General features: G+C 38.4%; 1 protein-coding gene across 1 annotated transcript; it reads left to right on the forward strand.

Moving 5' to 3' along the window:
• Window positions 1-17,486: 17,486 nt before the first annotated feature.
• Window positions 17,487-17,925, forward strand: LOC101698192 (cytochrome c, somatic). Its single transcript, XM_004863971.3, has one exon. It carries the CDS (start codon window positions 17,487-17,489, stop codon window positions 17,802-17,804), a length of 318 nt encoding a protein of 105 aa, XP_004864028.1. The 3' UTR covers window positions 17,805-17,925.
• The last annotated feature ends 290 nt before the right edge of the window (window positions 17,926-18,215 follow it).

An 18,215-nucleotide genomic window follows, 5' to 3' on the forward strand; every position in this document is an offset into this window, starting at 1 on the left:
CCCTCTTTATACTTACAAAGCACTATGGGATGTTTATCACAAAGTAGTAATACTATGTCCTGTGAGTCCCCTGCTAGTGAGTGACTGAGCTCATCAGATGCACACATTTTCTGTTATTTCCAGCACTTTGCTCCTGGAGAAAGATTAAACTGTACTGTACAGAAATGATGATAAAGGATTAGAAGTTCCTACGATTTGGGCTGAGGATTTAGCTCAGTGGCACTGTGCCTGCCTCACAAGCACAAGGTCCTGAGTTCAATTCCCAGTACGGCAAAAAAAAAAAAAAAAAGTTGCTATGATTTGAATATGCTTTGTTCTATGAAGATATAAAGCTTGGAGGTGGAAGCTTGGTGGACCCAGTAAGAGAAGGGGTCTACTGGAAGGTAATAAGGACATGGGGATTTCACCTTCAAGAATGAATTATGTCATCTCATGAGAGTGGGTCAGGTGGAACCAAACTACTTTCCACAAGAGTGGGCTATTACAAACAAATCTGGTACTTCCCCTGAATCCCCCTTTTTTTTTTACATGTGCTCACTGTTGTAATGCCAGTCCCCATGAGCCTTTCAGTAGAGCTGAGCAGATGTCACTGTCATGCTGACAAACCTTTACACTGTAGGATAAATAAAACTTTCTTTATAAAGTATCTAATATTGAAACAGTGCATTTATCTGCTTTCTGTTACTATGATGAAATTCCTAAGGCAGGCTAATTTTATAAAGAGAAGAAGTTTTTTAGGTCACAGTTTTAGGGGATGAGAGTCCAAATAACATGGTATAGGCCCTGGTGAGGTCCCCATAGCAAAACATAGTAATATTTGTGAGAGGAAGAGATCACATTTCAGAACAAGAAGCCAGAGACCAGTTCAGGGTTGAACTCACTCTTATAATAACTCCCTATCACAAGAGCTCAGGGATTCCTTGAGAGCTACCTTAACCCCTACCAACAGCAGCTCCCTCAATCACTGAAGGATTCCCCTCTAGGCCCCAGCTTTTAACGATCCCCCCACCTCTCAGGACTACCACACTAGGGATCCACCTCTCAACATCTGAACCCTGGAGGACACACTCAAATCTTATCCAAACCATAGTGAACATAAGACAGCCTAAAACAGAAGTGGAACAGTTTCCATAAAAGAAATCACAAGAAGCTGTGATTCTGGAAATCACAGAAATCTTCAGGAAGAAGAAGTCCTTAAGGGAAGAGAGGCAAAACTAGAGAAATTTATTTATATGGAAATCCATGCCTGGATAAATCCTGTGGTCAACAGGAAAGATATCAGCAACCACAAGAAAAGATGTTAGGCCTGCCTTGAGCAAAGAGCCTGGTGAGCCTCAAAGGGAAACCTGACAAACATTTCATGGACACTGTGCACTGGACACTATTCATTTACTTTATATTCATTTCTTCATTTTAGTAATTCTGTGACATGGAATTCGGTATCACTCTTTAGAGATAAGGAACTGAAGTTCAGGGACAGCAAGTGATGAAACTAAGTTTTAAATATTTATCTTTGAATATGTTCTTTGCACAGGATAGTTCCTAGTCCTGGAAGTAGAAAATAAATAAAACCTGAATAACAACCAGCCTTGCTAACACTGAGGTCACGTCGTGCTTGACTGTGGTCATCCTGTGCCTCTTGCCTTTCTGAGTCTCAACCTAGCATCACAGCAGTAAATGCACACACCACACACATGCACAAACACATGCATACACACAGATATGCAGGCATCTTAACTTTGAAAACACTTATAGATGGAAGGTTTATTTTCCTTTAAGACTCCTCATGGAGATAGGGCAGAATAATACTGTATATATATCAACCTCTAAAATCCCCATCCAAAAATATTTTGACTATGTGTTGAAAAGAAGATTTGCATGGGGAATAGTTTCAGGATCCACGATTTATAGCTCTCCCTCTTACTACATGTACGATCTTGAACAGAGATTATCTAACTTCTCTATGCCTCTTTGCTGACCTGTAAAATGGGAATCCAAATAGTGCCTAATTTACAAAGTTGCTGAGGAGATGAAATTAGTTAAGCTGAAACATGACACCTATGAACTCTAATAAGGGCATAGTAAATGTTCGCTGCCATGTTTGAAACACTTGAAAGCAGTATGTGACTATGACACAGTCCTAGGCTGCATCTGCACACACACCTGACTATACATCTGACAAAGGACCAAGGAAAGAGATATGTGGATTGGTTCACACAGGATGGGGAAGAACTTGTGAGACAGACCTGAAGTTCTGAAGGGTGAGAACTCAGAGCTGCGAAAAGGGGCCAAAACAGCACTTCAAAAGGGGTGGTCTGAGCAGGCAGCAGATAACAGCATAGATATTTATGGGAGCACACATGATCTCCTTGACTAAAGATTATGGTGTTTTAGGAAATAAGTGGAATAGGCTAAGGAAGCTGAGGACCTGAGAGTCAATAAGAAATGTTTCAACTTCCTGCAGTGGACACCAGCACATCCATCAGAGTATATGAGTGAAATAATAAAAGTGATGTTTTAGGAAGAATAGTATGCTAAGAAGTAAGGAGTGAGGGGATTATGAAAACAGACAGTAAGAAAGGGCTGGAAGGAGAGCCAGGGCTAAATACTGGAAATTTTCATGAAGAATACGGGAAGCTCTGAGAGGTGTTTGTTAAATGATAGGGCTTCCTGCCAGATTGAAAAGTGACAGGGCAAGTGGGGAAAGGCTGAAGCATGACTACAGTATCAGGTCAATGAAGTAATGAGCGCCAGTCAGAAATCAGCACTAAAATTAGTGGAAAATTCAAAATGTACAAAATAAGGCAGAGCACATGAATCACTCTTTGAAGTTGTTTCTTTACTTCTTAATTTTATTAATGAGTGATGAAAATGAGGTCAGCATATTGATAATTAAGAATCTGGCTCCCAGCCATGTAGCTTGAATCAGTTCCTTCCTCGGTGATCTTATGCAATAGCTATCTTTTGGAAAAGGTCAGGAAACTGTTTATTATTTACCACTAAAAATTTTTATATTAGTAGATTACTTAGGACACATATGTGTAAAACAAATTTTTAGAAAGCAAAAACCTCTTCAGAATCATATGTTTTTGTATACTGTTAAAAGAGGCAGGTTATCATAAGAAACTTATAATCTATCAGCAAATATTCAACATCATTGATTGGTTGTACCATGTACTAGAGATAAGAATTCTCCTTTTCTCAGAAGTTTCTAATCTGAAGGGTAGGGGATAGAAAAATAAGAAAATAAATAAAATACAAACTAAAGCATGGACAATAAAACTTTAGATATGTACAGAAAGGTTCAGAAGAGAAAGTAGCTTTTCCTAATATTGCTGTAAGTGATAAAAAGAAACAGATCATAAATAATTAGCTATTGTAAGGTCTATGTGGGCGAACATTAAAATAATTACATGTACAGGGTTTTTTTTAATCTTGTATGAGACAGTCATGAAAAAAGAAGGAAGATAAAGAAAAAGAAATCAATAAATAGCTTCTGAAATATATTTTCCAACAATTAGATTTAAGGTTAAGAAAGTGAAATCTCTCTCTACAATGATCAAAATTACTTTCTAATGGTTTTTACTCTTTTATTCATTCATATTGAAGTAGTACACATTTAATCCAAAAGCATTTATTTTCCAGAGCTCTGTCATGGTGAAAGCAATCTAATCAAAAATAAAATGAGGAATAAACTCACTGAGTAAATCAGAAGGAAAAATTAAGGAGGCCTGCTATAAGCTAAATTGGACTTTCATTACAAAAATTGACTTAATGGTGTACTTAGGAACCTACTTCAGATGATTTCCAAAGTCAGTTTGATCACCAACCAAAAAAAAATCACTATATTTAAAAATATTTTGTTATATTTCCAAGGTGGTAATGTATAATACTGGGCATAAAACAGTGTGGACATTCAGAAAAAGACAATAAAAAAAGAACAGAATGAGACACTAAAAATCCAGGACTCTACTGACATATACTACTTAAATTTGAAACTTAAAGTTCAACAAAATATTTTAAATAGTGTTGCCTAAAATAAGAAAGGATGATTAATATACTCTCGGTTTTTTGAGGCAAACCAAACAAAAATAGGATAGTAGAAATTGCCAGGTAAAGTATCCCAGTTTGAGCCAGATGTGCTGGCACACACCTAAAATCTCAGCACTCATGGAGCCTGAGAAAGGAGGATCAAAAGTTTGAGCCGAACCTTGGCAAGTTGGTAATGCAGAGATACCCTGTCTCAAAATAAAAAATGAAAAAAGGGCAGCTGGGGAAGAACCTCAGTGTGAAAGCCCAAAAATATCTGTTATTTCATACCTTTGATAGAATATTTTAAATACAGACATGACCCTAGTATTAGCAGGGAAAAAAAAAGTTAAGTGGACATCAGGGACAACCTTTCAGATGAGTATGATGCTTAAAGTCAACAGAGGCAGAGACTGAAAAAGTAGTATCACATTCTGCCTTATGTTTACAAATAAAGGATGAAGAGATGTTGGTCCATCTCATGTTTACCTTTGCATGTTGTCATGCTTCCTGTCTTAGTCATTTTCCTCATCACTAACGCACAATACCTAATATCCACAGGAGAGATTTATTGTGGCTCACAGTTTCAGAAGTTTCAGTCCATGACTAGCACCCTCAAATGTAGAAACTACATGGTGGAAGGAAAACTGCTCACACCATGCAACCAGGAAGCAGAGAGGGAAAGGAAGAGACAGGGAGGAAAATATACCCTTCCAGGTCATACTCCCAGTGGCTCTCCTCTAACCAGGCCCCACCTTCTGATAAGAAGTCATCACTGGACTAACCCACTGATGAATACACCACCACTATGATCCAATCAGTCTGAAACACAAAAGGCTTCTGGGGACATACACTAGATATAAACCATAACATTCCACTCATGGCTCCCAAAATAATTATGACAATGTCTTTGTGCAAAATGTATTTAGTCCAGCTCTAAGAGTTTCTAAAGTTTTAATAGTTCCAACATTGCTGAAAAGTCTAAGTCCAAAGTCTTCTCTGAGACCCTTGGCAAACTCTTATCTGTGAGCTCCTGAAAAAAATAAAAATAAAGCCAGCCATGCAGTACACAACTATAATCCCAGCACTCAGGAAGCTGAGGCAGGAGGATCTCTGTGAATTCAAGGCCAGCCTGGGCTACATAGTGCGTTCAAGGCCAACCTGAACTACTTAGTAAGACCTTGCCTCAAAAAACAAAATAATAATAATAATAATAACAACAACAACAACAACAACAACGTGGTTAAACACTGCTGATATACAATGGGATGGGGTAAACATTCCCATTCTATAAAAGAGAAATAGGGGGATAGAAAGGAATGGAATAAAAGCAAGACCAAAACCTAACAGAGCAAATGTTAAATCTTGTAGTTTCATGTGCAGTACCCAGGGCAAGTTCTGGTGCACTCTTAAGGGATTCGGGAAACGCCAACCCTACAGCACTGCCAGTTGCAGCTGGCCTGGCCTCTTTCTTGGGATGGTTTTGCCCACTGCCTGTGGCTTTCCTTATCAGGAGTTCTAAGTTCCTAGCTTCTCCTACTTCCTTGGCTCTCCACTGCACTTTTGGCTTCACTCTCACAGCTTCACCCACATTGTGCTCTCAGTGTCTGGTCTCCCAGGCCTTCTGAAATCTGGGTAGAAGCCTAACTGAGCCCACAACTCCTGTATTCTGGATGTCCGTAATACCTGTACCACATGAATAACACCAAAGTATGCCACTAGGTGGAGCAGTAGGTGGACCTCCGTGATTCATGTCTGCAGAGGTCTCTGAGAGGCTGGGGGGTTTGGCATCGTGAACAAATTCTGAGGAGCTAATTCCTTGGTGCTCCTTCTCAAGGAGGATACTCTTGGGCCTCTCTTTGTAAAACAGTCTTTCACTTTTGCATCTTTTAGCCAGTGAACAATAGAGTCTTGCTGATTGCTGAGATGCCATTAAAGCATCTTTCCTATTGTCCTGAGGACAAGTTCTTGGCTTCTTTTCAGTGCTAATCTTTTTAGCAACCACACTCTCTTTGCTCCTACTTTTGAGGTGCTTCATTACTGGCAAGATGGAAAACTTTTTAAAATTAGTTTTTGTCCTGAATCTCATTGTAAATCTGGCTAAAAACAGCCAGCAGTATTAATGCCACAGCCTCAACATTGAGCTTCCTTTAAGTCTTCTTTGCCAAATTATCTTAGTCTCCTGCAATGTTTCAGAAAATGTGCAAAACACACACATTTTCTGCCAGAACATAACACACATGGTTCCCTGTTCAACTTCCAATTGAGTCCTTGTTTCCAGCTCATACACAGTCTCCTGTTCAACTGCCAACCTAGTCCTTGTTTCCAGCTGAAACCTCCTGAGCCTGATCATTACTGTCTGCATTTCTATCAGCATTCTGGTCTTCTGAGCTCTTACCAGAATCTTCTGTCAAGTTCAGTTTAAAGCATTCTAGAGCTTCTTTTACCTGGATCTCCAAACCTTTCCAAACTCCTCCTCAAAACCAGTTCCAAAGGCTTCTAAACCACATAGTCAGGAACAGTTAGGCTAATAAACCCACTTTCCTGGTAACTGAGACATCATACCTGACTCTCACAACTTAAACAAGAACAGGTTTATTACAGCTCACTGTATCAGAAGTTTCAGTCCATAGCTGTCAGGCCCAAACAGTATGATGCAAAGGACCTGGGGCAGACAAAAACTGTTCCAGTCAAGAAGCAGAGTGAAGTAAGGAGCCAGGGTAGAAGATATACTCTTACAGGTTGTATCCCCACTGCCTTGTTCCTAACCAAGCCCCACTTCCTAACAGCAAGTCAGCTGTCTGTCAACAGTGGATTCATGAATACACCACTCCATGATCCAATGACCTTCTAAACATATGAGACTTTTGGGGGACACACCAGATCTAATGCCTGCACTCAATCCAGCACCACCAAACAACACATGAAAAAAGAGATCCTGTTCTAGACACAACACTTTTAAACTGACAGAGATAGTAACCTGAAAATCTTACTAAGAAATAGAAGAATGAAATGTAAATTAGACTGGTTCCATGAAGTCCAATGAACGGGACTGTGGAGATGTGTGAGCTTAAGTACTAATGAGCTGCCTATTATGGAAGATAATCAAGTATTGTTTTATAGGGTGTGATAGGGATGTTGTAGAATACCCTCAGACTCTGATTAGAGAGTTTAAATGAATCACCTTCCAGGACTACTTTCACTTTGAGATCTTATGACATTAGGAAGTAGAAGCCATAGTGACTGACTTTGAAAAAACTAAAAGCCCCTGTTAATATATAATAAATATCTTTAAAAAGTATTAAAAAGACTACTACTCCAATTGGGGTCCAGACAAAAAAGATAATAATACCTCAATTTGAGAAATGTGAGTGGTTTATTAAAGAGACTTTGATCCAGGTGTAACGGTACACACCCAAGCTCAGTCTTGGGCAACTTAGAGAAGTACTGTCTTAAAAACCAGGAAGGGGGGTACACTCGGTATTAAGGACCTGGGTCCAATCCCTAGTACTGAAAAAAAGAAAACACTGTTTCGAACAATGTAGGCAACCTTACATGGTAACACAATGACCTAGGGGCTAGTAATATCAGCAATAAGATATGAGCATCCTTTAATTCATTATTCCCAAGCCTAAAGGTAGGAGAGGAGAGATCAGTTACTAGAACTGGGAGAGGAGGTAAGGGGGAGAAGGAGGGCAAGGGGTATGAGGAAGGGAGAGAGGGAGAGACAGGACAGAGACAGACAGAGACAGAGACTACAATGAGAAGAGAACTCCCAATTGGTGTTGTGACAATCCTTAAGACTGGGAGTCATAGGTACCTGCATGGTGGGTAGGAACCTAGAAAGTATCCACAGGGAAAAAAGGAAGATAGTATAGAATGGTTATGAACAAAGTTACATAAAACTGAAGGCAGACAATGAAGTCTCTAGACTAGGGGAGGGATAGAGATATACTCTCTATCATTTTCCTTCCAAAGGATGTTTGCATTTTTACTGGTGGGGATTCACAGGCCCATGCTTCTCACTATTATTTTTTTCTTTCTTCAGACATCTTCCTTGGATTTGTTCTTTGAACTGAGTACTCAAATGCAGTGCCTGCTCTACCCAAAATGGTAGTTTTGTTACAGAACTTAGAAATCTGAACACAGAAGTGTCTAGTGTATCTTAGGCAATTTTTCATCAGATCCCCTTGCTACTGATTCCTTTGTCCAGGAGATGTGTTTCACTCTTTCCTGTCAGGAACTGTGCTAGTCATGAAGATAAAACAATCAACATAAGTCCATCACTGGCCTCATTGAGCTTTCCACTATCAATCATTTTAATCTGTAACACCTCCTGTTCATTATGGAATCTCAGAGGTCCTGAAATTAGAGGGTAAGCTATGACCTACAGGCCAAATCAGAGTGTCAAGCTTCTATAAACCAGGCCCTATTGAAAGAGCCATGCCTATTCACTTATAACTGCTTTTGCACTAGAATGTCAGTTGAGTAGTTGCAATAGAAATGCTATGGCCTGAAAAGCTGGAAATACTCTCTGGCATTATACAGAAAAATTTGCCAAAAATTTAATTAAGGATTGCATAATAAAAGGCACAAACTGTCACTCATACAACACCTCCTGTTGCCCTATTTACAAACCATACCTTAAGGAAGGTTGTATTTCTACTGTTGTGTTGTTTGTTTATATTTTCTTTCATTGTTAGAGCGGGTAACAAAAGTGTCAGGAGGCTAGTATCTTCTATTAATAGCTTATTCTCTTCAGATAATAACATTGTATTATATTATATCTAACCTTAATTGATTAGAAAGTTCATCTATGTCACAGAAAACCCATTTTTAAGGAAAGATCTCTGAATCACTTAAAACAAATTTTGACAGAGGTGATTTAGGCTATCTTTTAAACTGAACAATAAAACTGATTGTAAAAGCACTTAGCCAACACTCTAGTGCTGTATAAATGCAAAAATCATAGCAGCAATAGTACCTTCCTTCCCTGCTGATACATGAATGGATGCTTATTCCCCAGTCGCTTGACCTAGAGAACATTAAAATTTTAAATGAAAGAAAAAAGAAAAGCTTTCATTAGCTGTTACCAAAATTCCTAACAAGAAGTGACAGGCCTTATGTTTGCTGTGGTTCCTCTAAAAGATGTTAAGAGGCTAAGTCTGTGGTGGCTATGGCTGACCATCGATTTGCCATTCCCCAAAGCCTTTTTTTCACCTAATGGTAAGTAATGTAGCATGAATAAAATTAAATGCCCATTTAACTGTAATGCAGCAATAACAGACTTGAGAAAGATCCTAGCAAAGTTTTAGTTCCTGAACGTTTTTCCACCTTACTACCCAAACCCACTGGCAAACTACATTTGAAATGCTCAAGAAAGGGGAGATTGAGCCCAACAATGAACAGAAAGGTAGGAGATGGCATCACCAGGGAATTGTGGTTAACTTGCTAACAAGAGAGATCATTCTTAGGTATCAGCTAGGTAAATACATTTTATCTTTGAAAATGCCATCCTTGATACCCTCAGGCCATGTCAGCTCCTTCTTACCTAGGTGCCTTTAACATTCTATACTCTTCTTTCAAGATCAGTATCACAATTGGAGCTGGATAATTCCTCATTTAATTATTTATCTGACATACATCCTTCAGTGGTAATTACACTCAAATAATTCCATTATAACTGTGTTCAGAGGAGAAATTCATATAGCTAACATTGATGAGCACTATAAAAATATTAGGTGATGGATATAACAATGGACAGATAAGTATATGATATAGGTCCTAAATTCTCCTATGGCACATGAACAAAGCTGTGGTCATTCTGTGATGTGTACTTCAATATAACATCCAGTCCTTATAAACCATAAACAATATACCAAGTTTGTACTACCAAACAGTGTACTAGTTTGCCTACCAAACTCTTGTATCTTTTTTACCAACCATCTCCTCTCTGCTCTTTAAATGTCTTTCTCTGCACGGACTTCTACCTTTCCATATATAATCAGGCTCAGTTTGCTCCCAGCTTTAAGTAAGAAAATAAAAAGAAAAGAACTCTGCAATATCCTGACCTGATCTAACCGTTTTTACCAAGGTTTCAAAAAACATATTTGCAAAGTCTCCACTCTAAGTCTCTCTGCAGCATCCCACTCTGAGATTCCTCTATTCTTTGCTCCCATTTAGGTGGCACTATTCTCTTGATTATCTCCCTATAATGTATTTAAAACTGTAGCCATTTTTCCTTCAAACCATTAGCACCTCTTGTCTATAGGCCTCTTCAGACTTCTAACTGACCTCTTAGTTCCCTCCAACCCATTCTTCATCATGTAGTCATAAGTATGTTTACCTCAATAATACTGCACAGTGATTTGGCCTAATTCAACTAACTCAAATTGCAGCTCTGAGTTTTGGTTTCAAGAATCTTCATATGAAAGAATTTTATGTATACATGATACACATATGTCCTATTAAAAAGCTAAAATATTCCTTCTGATCTTATCACAATACACACTGAACTTCTAATATCCTTATATATGCAGAAATACAGTATAGCAAAAGGTAACATTGTTCAAGCTTTAGCAAAGTCTCCAAAATACTGTTTTTGATTCCAAATAACACTACTCCAACAGTTATTAATGGAAAAAAAAGAATTAAAAACTCATAATCAGAATCAACTATTTGTGCATCTGACCTTCTTTCCTAAATTTTGCATCTGAATTAGGTCACTTGCAGTTCACTGTCCTGCCTTGAAAGTCAGCAAAATTATATATGCTTTAAATTGCATTTGATCTAAAATCCTTCTGAAGCAGTAAGTCTTCCCTAATAAAAATAAGTGGAATAGTGGTTTGGGTGAAGTCACAAGGCACAAATCTATGCCAAGTCACTCAGTCTCCTGTGGTCACATGATATACTATAAATCCCTCAATTTTAAGTGAAAAATAAGCTAGACAAAGAATCAATGTGTGTAATCAATGCGATACCAATATTGCTGTAGAAAAGTACATCCTGCTCATGCAGATTTTATATCATGGGTGTTTTTTCTTTTATTACGTACATTTTGTTAGCCCTGAACTGCACATTTATTTTCCAAGGTTCCTGTTGGAAGTCAAGTCCCAAATGTGCCTCAGGAATTCCTGACTATGATGCTGCTGAAAGCCTGGCCTACTTCTGTCTGCGTTACTTTTCAGGCTTTCTTCCTGCTCCTCTGGACACTGTGGACCCCCTAAACACGGTTTCCTCCACACCTAGCTGTCCCTATTACCCACCTGCCATCTGGCCTATATCCCCCTTCCTTGCCCCCCTTTTTATATCGCTGGTCCTCAGGCCCTTATGGTGCCGGGTGCCTCCTCACCCCTCCTTGGGTGAAGTCACCAGGCGGGGCACCATCCTGTGTGTCGACCTGTGGGCCCTTGGCTAGCATGGCAGTGGGTCTCAGGGTGAGGATCCTCCTGCTCGCCAGCACCCATGGCTCCTCTGGAGCTCTGACAGGGAGGCCCCGGAAGACCATCTGATCTGGATGGATCTCACAGTGCCAAAGATCTTCTTTCAGGGGCCACGCCTCAGGGGCTGCGCGGGTGCTCAGCCAGGTGCACATCACCTACCTAGAAAGCCACACACGCAAGCGCCTCTTCCGAGGGTCCAGGGAAGCTGCAATCTCCTTAACGGAGTTGAGAGGACACGCGCAGGGGCGAGCTCGGGTCCAAGCCTGGGGTGAATAGGGCACGGGAGGTGGTGGGCGGGGGGAGCAGAACGAGGGTACAGGAGGGGGCAGAACAGACGGCGCAGAAGAGAGGGCGCCCCCGCGTGGGCGGGCGGGGGGAGGGGGAGCGCATGCGCTCAGACGTCCAGGGTGCAGGCATCCGACTGGCCGGAAGCAGCGCCTGGTTCTTCACAGTGAAGGCTGCGCGGGAAACTCCTCTCCAACCGGCTTCCCTGGAAGTGAGTCTTTCTGAAATCAGTAAGGTCCTGGCAACCTCTCAGAGAGGCCTCCGGGCCTGTGCAGGGCCAGACAGAACCCAAGGCAGACCACTCTCTGTCCAGGCCTAAACTCTTTATTTCCTGTTTTAAAAAAAAATCACTATTATACAGTGGCTTTTCTTTTCTCACTTTCCTACTTTCCACATTTATTTTCATTGCCGTTAGCAGTCGCGTTTCTCTCAGGTGGCTGTGGGATTCCCCTGACCCAGAGCACCCTACAGGCCTGATCTTTGACTGAATCTGCCCTACATAGCACTAATGTAGCCACAGGCGTTTGTAGGATTAAAGAACAAGTGTTTTTGAATGCACAGCTCTGAGCCTTATTTTACTAAGTAGATGAACCATTATTAAGACATCCACTTGGATCTAATCAGTTTTTGTAAATTTCTTGAAAATGTTAATAAGCATCATGGCTCCAACTGTAGGCCCATTAAAGAAAGTCAATGATTTTAAGTCTATCGTAATTTGTTTAATACAGCATTCTTCATTAATCCTGCAGAGGTGAATTTCAAATAAACCAAGATAGAATTATCTTGAACTCCAGATTAATGAACATTAAATGAATGGCTTACTGTGTTTGTTGTTCTTATTTGAGAGAGACTTCTGTAATCCAGTTATCACAGTTCATCTCTCAAAGATACTGTAATTTCGAGTCAAGCAGGGGATATATAGCAAACTTGCTTTGTTTTGCTGCGTTTGTGAAGTTCAGTTCAGTTCCATTCCTTCATTCATTAAACAAATTGGATTGAACACCTATTACATGCCAGACTCTGGTGGAGGCATGCTTATCGCCCTCAATATTGTACAATCTGATAATTAAAACAAATGTTACAGAACCATTGAGATACAGTGCAATCACTAAAATCCTATGAGAAAACTGCAAAGTTGACTTAACAAAAAACACTCATCCTTTCTCTTCTAACTTTACATAAATATCTGTTAATCTGGGTAATAGTTTTCTTTGAACTTTTAAAAATAGAGTTGTCATGGATTTTGCAGAATTATATACTGAAAAATAACTCAGGTTTTACAGGTTTTTATCTCCCTCATCCTTTGTAAAATACATAGTAGGTAATCAATACATGTTTGCTGAATACCTGAGTGAATTCTTGGTATTTTAAAATATTTAATTTTGTGCTTTTTAGAAACTACTTTTCTAATAATGTTCTGGTCTAGTTACTATGTGGTATGTGGCTAAACTAAGGTCCAGAGGGGAAGGGGAAGGGAAAATGGGAGGGGTAGGGGGAAGAAAAGAAGGAAAAAAGAGAAAGGAAAAAATAAGAGAAAAGGAAAAAATGGTAGCAATGTCTTTGTAAATAGGGAGGGGTGGAAGAGTTGGAAGGGAGGGCAGGGGAATGGAGGTGGGGGAAGAACTGAGAGAGCTGAAAATGCACAAAGATGTATCTAAGGTCTTTCATCTCTTCTTGTTAACCATTACATTTAAATGCTAACGACCTGAATGGGACCTGAGTATATAGTCAGAATAGAATGTCTTAGAAAATGGTGCTTTTTTCACGTAAAAGTTATTTGCTTAAAAAAGGTATAAAGTAGCGAAGACAGTAGTGAAATGTTTTATTACAAAACAGAAATGTCATCAATAATATCTAGGCTAACCCAGGAGAAAACTGGCTTTTTGTTAAATTGGGCAGCTTACGAAGCATTTATTTTATTAGGCAATAAACATAAATAAGAATGCCCCTGTCTTCCATGATCTCACAACCTAGTAATAGAGCAAAATTTTACCACTGAGAATCATGATCATAAAAACTAGTGTCTTACCTGTAGTTACTTTCTTGACTGTGATCTGTGGAAAAAAATTAACTAACAACCATAACTTAAAAGAAGAAAGCTTTATTTTGGCTCATAGTTTATAGAGGTTTTAGTTCATAGGTGGCTGACTGCAAGGAAGGGAGGCATGGCAGAGGGACATGGCGGAGGAGAACTGGCTCATGGCATAGCAGATAGGAAGCGGAAAGAAGGATCAAGGAAGGAGGGAGGGAGATATATCCTCCCAGGCCACATCCCCAGAGGCCCACTTTCTTCATTTAGACTTCACCTCTGAACATCACCATTAGCTGTAAACTTGTCAGTCCACTGCTGAGTATCACACCCCTATGATCCAGTCACCCCCCAAACCCCCATCTATGAGCACACGAGGCTTTGAGGGAATATCAAGATATAAACTATAACAACTAGCAAACACTGAACACACTAAGGTAATCATGGACTGCCTCAATTCTCACAAATCTTTATGAGGCAAATACTGTTTTTTTACCTTTATTTTACAATGAGGAAACACACTCAGACCTATTCATCCAGGGACATTCAGTTTGTTAATGATGGAAACAAGATTTCCACACTATTCTATGTTTCCAGGAAATGTATGAACTTAACCTCTATACCCTAACATGTCCATGAAGCCAGTCTCTGACTGCTGCTATTTAATTCAGTTTTAACAAAGAGTGAGATATCAGTAAAGGTCAGATTTTATTATTACTTGTTTGTCTTTACATACCAGGCTTGAAACTTAACTAAGGTGGTTTGGCTGAGGTTTGTACCCAAATAAATAACTAACAAACAGAAAATGAAGCAGAAAAATATGTACACAACATTTTTTAATATATTGCAACTATTTTTTTTTTACTTTCTCTTCCTTCTGGCTGCATGGTGTGTGCATGTGTGTGGGGTGTGTGTGTGTGTGTGTGTGTGTGTGTGTGTGTGTATACATGAAATGATACTATTGATTACCCAAACTTCTGTGAAAAATAAAAGTTGAACTTTAGATAATTTTAAAATGGCTCTTTAAAATATATATTTTGAGGACACAATGGTGTAAGAAGATCTTGGGCATCTACACTGTATCTTTCTATACAAAATTTTGAAAAGGTTGTGATGTCTCTTGATCCTCATCTAAACCTCTACATTGCCCTTTTTTGTTTAAAACAAAATCAATACATATATAATGCTGATTGTATGTGGAATTTAGATGCATTCAATTTGTTATTCACCTTCTAGTGTGTTATTTGAAAAACATGACTATTATAATTGGTTCTAGAATTACAACATGAAAATGTTATGCCATACGTCCTTGGAGAAAACTGAATACCTTGTATTAATTATTAATTCCTTCATGGCCCTACTGGAATGCTGATTGAACAGTTGTGAGTTCTCTAAACAATTCAGTTTCTTTGGGAACACAAAGGAGAATAAGGAATAGAGTGTAGCTTGTGTTTTATCAGTGAGTATCATAGGAAACATCAGATGGATACCTCACTTAGATATGGAGGGAATATTAAGTGGCTTTTTCAGAAGAGATATTAATACTGAACTCTGGAAGACAAGTAAAGTTAGGCAAAGAGTATGAACAATGCTTTGGAGAAGTGCTCAGGCCCAGATTACAGCTTCATGGGGTCTGGTGGACCTAGTTGAACATCCAAGAGTATATTCATTGATAATTTTTAATTGCTGACTTTTTGAAATGAAAACAAATATTTTTTAATCTACATTCTTCTGATATGTTATCAAAATAGCTGAGCTGTGCTGGTAGATTAATGATATCTGAATTTTCATTTTTCTTACCTACTACTCAATTTCCAGCTGGAAATGTTATCTCTAATTATTTATTGTGAAAGGATCATTGGGCACTTTTATGTTCATCAGAAATTACAGTATTCTTCCTTGTTCTAATACCTGTCTTAAATTATTTTCCTTAGGCTAAAAAATCAGTAGCTATTGTTCACAAATAATGATTCATTTTATGAGTTAACTGAATGTCTGTTATTCTATCTTGAGATAACTAAAGCTCTTTGTCCTCAATGATTTCACTATTTGATTATCTTTTGAAAATATTACTCTTTTGAGGAGTGCTTTTTACTCTAATGCTTCTTTCAGATAAACAAATTTTCATATCCCAGCTGGAGGTAAGTGTTTGCTTTGGTGGTGAGCTCATCAGAAGAATATTGTCTTCATCCTTTTCTTGCTTTTGGTTTCAAATCTATCTACCAACAAATCTCTTTCTTTCATTTTTTTCTTGGCTTTATAGGACATGTTAATGAAACAGATGCAGCAACAGTATGAAAACTTATTTGGATGAGGCAAAACTTCATTTGTAAATTGTTTCTGCCCCAACATTTCATAGAGCTTTTGTGTCTCTTTTTATTATTAAGTGGAGCCTCTGAGATTCATGATGATCCTTACCAGGTTGGAGGGACACGGTGTATCAGTTGAGCAGTGTTCCCTTCATACAGCTTTACTTCAGGATCCCTGCAGATGAGAGGAGTAAAAACTGGAAAATATTAATTGAAATATTTATGCATGTATTTTAAAATTAAAAAGTAAGAATGTTCAGGAAATCATCTTTCTAATCAAACGTATGGAAATATTAACACTTGAAGCTGTCACTCCAGATAGGCAGTCTTTCTTTTAAAGCATCTAATTTCCATTTAAAATATTTTGAAGAAACAAAATGTAGTTATTCTTTATATAAAGTTAAGGGAGTCTCTAGAGATTTTTATGAATGTAGTAAGAAATACCAGTGGTTATTGAAGAGACTGATAGAAGAAAGTTGTGATATTAAAGACTTGGTTTTTTGCTGTTGTTTTGTTTTTTATTGTACTGATTCTTACCCACATGTCTTTAGAACATGAGTGATAAGACAGAAATCCTTTGTGGGAATGGGAAAGCCCTTCTTGAAATCCAGTCTCACTTTAACCTAGAGTCACATACATCTTCGATCTAGTTTACTATTCTTTCCTTTGTGTTGTTTAAGAATCAAAAAGATCCTGTAGCCTTACACTAAATTGTTCGGCGCTGAGGTTAAAACTGCAGATTCTAGAATCAGATGCTTCCACTTTTGCCCCTCATTGCTTATGTCCCTTTGGAAATTTAACCACTCCAAATCTCAGTTTTCATATCTATAAGATAATGACTATAATAGTGCTGTTGTAAAAATAAATGAGTATTCCCTTAAAAGCAATAGTAAATAATTTGGCACATGGAAAATGTCGAATATGTTAATAATTATTTAAAAAATAATTTATTCATTTCTTGGCTATGCTCCAGACTTCCAACAGAATGACTACAGTTCTTATCTATTAAAGACATCAGTAATGTATAATATGTACCAGGGATATATATTTTTAAACTGTCTATAATTCTACATTCAACTTTTTTCTGAGAAATACATTCAGTTGTGGTTTATGTTTCTTACATCTATGAGCAAAACTTATTTCAGAAATTTTGATTTGAGGTATTGTTTCTAAATTTAGAACAGAACAACAGGCAAGAAAAATAAGGTGAAAATGTTCCATACTTCAAAACTTATTGCCATAAGCATATTATAACTGAACAGAAAAATTGTAATGTTAAAAATTCATAACTCGGTAGAGAGCGGGACGTCTGGCTTCTGAGCTGGGATTTTGTCTGTGGTAACGACGAAAGAGTGCTGAACCTCGGACGCGGAAGCCGAAGCAGATTTAAAAATGGGTGATGTTGAGAAAAGCAAGAAGTGTTTTGTACTGAAGTGTGCCCAGTGCCACACTGTGGAGAAGGGAGGCAAGCACAAGACTGGCCCAAATCTCCATGGTCTGTTTGGGCGGAAGACAGGTCAAGCTGCTGGATTCACTTACACAGATGCCAACAAGAACAAAGGCATCACCTGGGGAGAGGATACATTGATGGAGTACTTGGAGAATCCCAAGAAGTACATCCCTGGAACAAAAATGATCTTCACCGGCATTAAGAAGAAGGGAGAAAGGGCAGACTTAATAGCTTACCTCAAAAAAGCTACTAATGAGTAATAGTCACTGCCTTATTTATTATAGAACAGAAATGTCTCATGGCTTTTTTATGTGTACCATAATTTAATAGATCTCATACACCAGAATTCAGATCATGAGTGGCTGACAGAATATTTTTGTTGGACAGTCCTGATTTAAGTAAAATTGGCTTATAGTTAAGTGGGTATCTTTTTTTTTGGAAGTTTTGGTAGTAATATCCAGTTCAGTAAATACTGTCACTGTTTTCCCTTTCTAAAAATATGGTTGGACTTGATTAGTAATGTTCGAATTTTCACAAAGATGGAGAATGTTATCTCAAAACCTACTGGAGGTTTTTTTTATATTTAGATTTATACATATAACTGGTTGTGTGAGTATGTTTAAATACGAGGGAAATCCTTCACTGTCTCACAACCAAGCAAGACTACTGCT

Source organism: Heterocephalus glaber, unplaced genomic scaffold (genome assembly GCF_053883595.1).
Source record: "Heterocephalus glaber isolate CG9 unplaced genomic scaffold, H.glaber_assembly_v1.0 deba00000818, whole genome shotgun sequence".
Taxonomy (NCBI): domain Eukaryota; kingdom Metazoa; phylum Chordata; class Mammalia; order Rodentia; family Bathyergidae; genus Heterocephalus; species Heterocephalus glaber.

What these genes read in the sequence shown, in the direction of transcription:
- LOC101698192 (XM_004863971.3), top strand. Translation starts at nt 17,487, where the DNA reads ATGGGTGATGTTGAGAAAAGCAAGAAGTGTTTTGTACTGAAGTGTGCC.